The sequence below is a fragment of the Sinocyclocheilus rhinocerous genome, unplaced genomic scaffold (assembly GCF_001515625.1).
Source record: "Sinocyclocheilus rhinocerous isolate Xijiao unplaced genomic scaffold, SAMN03320098_v1.1 scaffold2119, whole genome shotgun sequence".
NCBI classification, from domain to species: domain Eukaryota; kingdom Metazoa; phylum Chordata; class Actinopteri; order Cypriniformes; family Cyprinidae; genus Sinocyclocheilus; species Sinocyclocheilus rhinocerous.
The window spans coordinates 31,943-37,973 of NW_015629034.1; the positions used below are offsets into that span (position 1 = coordinate 31,943).

Sequence of the window (6,031 nt, forward strand, 5' to 3'; positions counted from 1 at the left end):
ACTTTCATTCTTCGCTTCGACAGAGATTTGAACATGCTCACATGTAGTCATTTTAAAGCTTTATCTATTGATTCGAAAGCGTATTTATATTACATATTATCTGTATAATACTTGTTAAAATAAAATTGCTCATGTGTAATGGATTAAGGGTATAATAATTATATAAATAATCATATGAAATAATTCTAATAATAATAATTGCAAAAAAATAAAAATTTTGTCTTTAAAAAAAGTGTACTGTGAAGTGACCTTTTAGTGCAAGAGAAACTTAAGGAGTGGCTTTATGGTGTCAGAGATGTGTTACTTTGCTCACAGCTGATTGGCCCAATTTCAGTTTGAGATCTCTCAGCCAGAACAAAACCTGTCCTGGAACAGGTTAGACTAGCTACTATAGTGAAGAAACCACTAAAAGCCGATCCACTATCATGGTACCTAAAACGAAGTGCTGGCACAAACTATACTGAAACATACCTGGCTAGCCACTTAAATCTGTTTAATGATATAGACGCCATGTGTGTTAATAATCAATATCAAGATTTGTTACAATGATATAAAAAATGTAATCTAGAATTTATATATCTGTTGCTTCAGTCATGTTAGTTGTATCAGAAACTATTGGAAGTAAGACTATTGATGATTGTCAGAAACTTGTTTTGAGTGGTCTAAAAAGCTTAAGCTGGTTTTTCAAATAGGGAAAAAGACAGATGTAAACAAGGCAAGAATATTCTCACTAATATTAATACAATAGTTTATTGAGTTATTGAAATGTGTTTTATTGTATGCTCTGTAAATGAAAGCAGGTGATCTGATCACTGTATATAGCCAACTTCATATGAAAACAGTTATCTAAGACTATTAAACAAACTTACCATCAGATGTGAGCTTTTATCTCTCTGAAGTGGCATGGCATCTTTTGGTCGGTTTGAAGAGTGTAGCGAGAGATTTGTCCACCCACAAAATACCGTTTTGATAAATGTTTTTGGCAAGTAAGTGAACTCCACCTTGACACAGACAAAAACGACTGAATCAGATACAGAAACTCCAAAAGCAGGTTATAATGATCTGTTATGACGTTATATCATCATATTACAAACGTTTAAATCTGGGTTGTGCAACTACAGTGCTGGAGGCCGTACACCTGGCTGTAGTTTTCAAGTATCCTGCAGACTTTGATTATATTTTTCAGTGGTCATTCCTATCAGAGTCCTGCACAGGTCCTGTTTGGTAAACCCGCAGTAATTAACAGAAGACCAGTTATCCAACAGTAGCACTAATTTAATTCCATATTCGGCCCGACCCATTTGACAATGACCACAACCCGAATCACACCCGTATTAAATCTAATACATGTTTTTTTTTTTCCATTTAACACAAGCAATTAAATCATTGTAAGTTGATACACTGAAGACAAAAAGACAGGCAGTGCAACATGGTAATTAGGTTAAGAGAACGTGCATCAGTCATGTAAACAATACAAAATACATCATGTGAACAATCATGTGAACATTTAAACAAATATGCATAAACTATACGCTTGAGGTCTCAATAAATGAAAAGAACATAGCCAAATATGGTATATAATGAGCTATCAACTATATCTTAATTAATTAGGCTATAGGAAAAAATATGTAGGCAACTTATTTCACAACAGTGTTGAGTGAGAGAGAGACTTTGACTTTTAAAAGCAATTTATTTTACAATTAAAAACTTTATTATATTATTATTATTATTATTAAACACATATTCCAAATAGTCATCACAGCATAATTAAAAAGTAACAATGACAAAATATACAGAAAGATAGATATTCACATAATAATAATAATAAAATGTCAGGCGGAAATAATTATGCACACAGAACAAACTAAAAAAAAAAAAAAGCCTGCAGTGCGGTTAGCTTGACAGATTCTGGTTAAACACCAAACGATGGAGTTAGGGTTCATTGGTAAAGAAAAGATATATGAGAAACACCTAAACACTTAAGAGAAAGACTAAAGGCAGGTTGGGTCAATATCAGAAAATAATTTGTTACGTTTAGTTCTGGACCTATGAGTTCTATGCACTATACCTTCAATTGAATGAGAGTATGCCTGGCATTAATCGATGATGATGATGATGATGATGTGTATTTGAGCAAGGATTGAGTCCCAAACATTTTCCTCAAGTAACAGATTTAGCTCCTCCTCGCAAAGTTTCCTCAATGGAGCCACTGAGGGGGACTGTTATGTATTAATTACAGGTTAAATCTTAGAGATCACCCCCTTCATGGATTTGCGATGTTCTAATATACCCTCAAGAATATTCTGAAGTGGAAGCAAGGGGAAATTAGTTAACTGTTTGCGAATAAAGTTGCATATTTGAAAATATTTAAATTAAAGAGAGCTGGGTAAATCAAATTTCTTTTGAAGTTGAGTAAAGGATGCAAAAGTGTTATCTACGTATAGTTGATCCCTCCAAATATTGAAGGCCCTGTCCAGCAAAGAAGGTTGAAAAACATGTTTCAAAAAACAGGCACTTTACAGTCCTTAAGACTGAGGTCATGTCCACACGTACACGGGTATTTTTAGTATTTCCTATAATACTAGTAAATTATAGGATAGTAATTATTATTATAATAGTAAATATTGAGTTTTTCCTTTCGTTTTAAAAAAAAAATCTCCGTCCACATGAAAACGCAAACGCATGCTAAGAGCATGCCAAGCCAACAGGTGGCGATATAATCTCAACCGTAAAACCATGTTGGCCAATCAGAAGCCTGATAAAGTTTCCAGTAGGCGGAGATAACAGCGCAGGCTCCGACGTCACAAGCCAAAAACTCCAGTTTCGCTGTCTACACGATAACACTGCAACCAGAGTTTTTGAAAATCTTCACCCTGGCAGGAATTTTCAAAAATTTTCAGTTTCAGTGACCTCGTGCTGCGTTTACGTGTGGACGAACGGCTAAACCGCATAGAAAAAGCTGCGGTTTTAAAAATAACCGCGTTTGTGTGGACAGGTCCTATAACAGAGACTCATAAGACTCACGTGAATCATGAGCAGAAAAACCAGAGGAAGACATCAGCATCAAATATATCTATAATACAGCATTAATCAGCACTTATACACTCATAAACAGTACATGTTATACGTTTTCCCAATATTCAAGTTTTCTATTTTAAGTCTTTTGTATTTGAGAAGTTAAATACAGACAGCTAGGACAGTGTAACACTGTCAAATGCAATGTCTTCCTACTCCATTATTTCACCCTCATTATAAAGGTCAGTTGTTTTTTCACAGTATGTTTGTCACCTCCTGCTGGACGGCTTTGGTTGTTATGTCACGTGATTCACTCACATTCGTTTCTGTGTCTGTGCACTGATAATTATGTACATAAATAGATGACCTGGGCCCGGTTTTTCAAAAGTAATCCACTAGGATTTTGGATAACGGATTGGATCAAATCTTGAAAATGTGTTTTTCAAAAGAAAAATCGGATTACATAATCGGATTAGATCACGTAATCCAATCTTGGTTTTGATCCGGATCAAACCTTTAGTTTGGGTTTTTTTTAGAACTTTTTTGTAGGATTTGGATCACTTTGATCCAAAAAATCTGGATTAAACTGATCCCATCAGAAGGGTGGATTCAGCGTGGATTTCATGGCCAAAATGTAATGAAAATATATAGATATAATATATAATAATATATAGATAAATATATATAATATATAGAGCGCTCTCCCTCAGGATGCGTGCATCATGGACAGACCCAGGCCACTTGACAACGCAGTTGGTGATGATGAGGTCAGCATCACACACAAGTTGGACATTGATGCTGTGCCTCCCCTTTCTGTTTATAAACTCCCATTCATTCTCACGAGGTGCTTGTATATGCACATGTGTGCAGTCGATTGCTCCAATAGTATTGGGCATATTCCCCAAAAGAAAAAAGCTGCGCTTGGCCTGGGCAATCTGGTTGTCCTTTGGAAAAGAAACAAATTCATTGACCAGGCTGGCCAGTGCGATTGACACATCTTTCACCACATCACACACAGCTGATTTCACCACTCCCATATAGTCACCAACAACTTGATAGAAAGTCCCACATGCATAAAATCGGAGAGCAATGAGGATCTGGTCTTCCACAGACAGACCGTGACTCCTTTGGGTTCTGTGTTGAAGTTTTGGCCTGAGAAGGTTCACAAGGTACTCTATATCAGCCTTCCCAAAGCGAAACCGGACATACAGCTCCTCAGTGGTGTATTGCTCCAGTGGCTTGGTACGTTCAACATACACCCTTTGACGGTATCCTCTCCTGGCAAAGTGATGGTGGCGGTGGACAACACCTGCCATTTCACTGTCTCTCTGTGAATCCTCTGAGAAAGGCTGATTTATATGGCAGTGTAGTTGGTCTTTTCAAACACACCTATTACAACTGATTAGTTTTGGCTTGCGTTCAATTGAGGCAATTGGACCCAAGGCCTATAATTGATGAACAATGTTCACTATAGTAAAGCAACGGAACCATGGACTCAAGAAGCTGTAACTTCACTGCTGCTGAAACCAATGCACTACTAGAGGGTGTTCGGTGCCATTATGGAACAATAGTGGGAAGTTTTAATTCTGCTAAGGATACCAACAAAAAGAAAAATGATGTTTGGATTTTAATCACAGAAAATGTGAATGCCATAGGGTCTGGCCAGAGGAGGACCACAGACCAAATCAAATTGCGGTGGAAGAATCTTAAGGCCAGGGCAACAAAGGACCATGCTGAAGCCAAAAACCCACAAACAGGCAACAAGCCATTTAAGAGGGGAGATTACACAGATGTGGTCCTCGACATCATTGGAGGTGAGAAGTCGCAAGCTCTCCATGGTATTCAAGGTGTTGTAGGGGATGGCGAGCCTTGGATTGAGGAGGAGGAGGAGAATCTGCCAGTTCCTCCTGAGGCTGATCCAGAGAGCGTATTTATATTGAATCTCAGCTCTGTTCCTGAGGAAGAAGCTGGATCCTCATTGGTTGAGCCAGTGGTAGTTGCCACAGGATCTCAGAGGAAAGGCTTGAAGCGCCCTTCATCAAACAAAGATGATGATTACAAGGCACTTCTGCAAAAAGAGACTGAAAGGGCAGAAGCACAGCTTCGTCTGGCAGAGGAACAACTGACTCTGACCAAACTGCAGCAAACCAAGGCCAGACTTGAGATCCGCCTCCTAAAGGCTACGCTCAGACAAGCTGGTCTCTCCACATCAGATGAGGAAGTATGAAATTATTGTGGAGTATTTGACATTAAGTCTTTTTTTTTTAATTCAATACATCAAAACTTGTTACTTGTTATAAATATCCTCAATGTACAGTGTTTGTGTTGTAGGTCTCAGATGAGTGGACTGCTGGAAGAGGATGGGGTGGGGTTTTTCTTGTTTTTAGTTTTTTTAGATGTGTGGGTTTTCATTTCAAATAAAAATAAACTTATATTGACCCCACACTGGCTATTCTACTTGTTGCTCTTTACATATCTATAGTTCTACATTGTGATTTCCTATCCTGTTTGAGCACTGGTTATCCAGCACTGGTTATCCAGATTTGGTGATCCTGAAAAGTTCCTATCCGGATCAGATTGATCCAATCCGATGTTGCTTTAAAAAACTGGCTCCAAAAGTAAGCTGGATTACGTGATCACGGATCGCAAAAAAAGGATTACTAAATCCGGATCAATTTTATCCGGATTAAACCTTTTGAAAAACCGGGCCCTGAAGATCCTGATAAAGTCCTTTAGCGCCTCAGTGAAGCTGTCAATCATTACGTCACACTCCCGTTTTTATAGCATCACATTAACTAAAACCTGAATTCCTTAATTATTATAAGATCCCTATAACTGCTAAAGAGTTTGTGTAACGGGTCCCAGGTAAGGGAATCCACTCTGCGTTGTGTTGATGTCACTCAATAAAGAAACTTCAGACCGCTCACTGCTTGGCACTGTCTTTATTTTCTGCATAAATGGGGAAATATGTTGAAAACATGAATTTTGTGACTCTTCATTTAAGTAAACACCGTTT

At 37.8% G+C, this 6,031-nt stretch overlaps 2 protein-coding genes across 2 annotated transcripts in view; one reads left to right on the forward strand and one right to left on the reverse strand.

The window, feature by feature from the left end:
* The window catches only part of LOC107738543 (protein NLRC3-like), a 10,017-nt gene extending 9,016 nt beyond the window's left edge, over positions 1-1,001 (reverse strand). Inside the window, exon 1 of the mRNA XM_016550300.1 lies at positions 870-1,001. Within this exon, the coding sequence (XP_016405786.1) occupies positions 870-905 (36 nt within the window). The 5' untranslated portion in view covers positions 906-1,001. The remainder of the gene's footprint in view (positions 1-869) is intronic.
* A 3,484-nt stretch (positions 1,002-4,485) lies between these two features.
* On the forward strand, positions 4,486-5,721 carry LOC107738551 (uncharacterized). The gene is made up of 2 exons (XM_016550316.1): positions 4,486-5,236; positions 5,347-5,721. Exons 1-2 carry the CDS (start codon positions 4,505-4,507, stop codon positions 5,434-5,436), a joined length of 822 nt encoding a protein of 273 aa, XP_016405802.1. The 5' UTR covers positions 4,486-4,504; the 3' UTR covers positions 5,437-5,721.
* The last annotated feature ends 310 nt before the right edge of the window (positions 5,722-6,031 follow it).

Coding starts and splice junctions, on each gene's coding strand:
- LOC107738551 (XM_016550316.1), top strand. CDS start 4,505: ATGGACTCAAGAAGCTGTAACTTCACTGCTGCTGAAACCAATGCACTA. Junction 5,237..5,346: donor TCTCCACATCAGATGAGGAA/GTATGAAATTAT, acceptor TTTGTGTTGTAG/GTCTCAGATGAGTGGACTGC.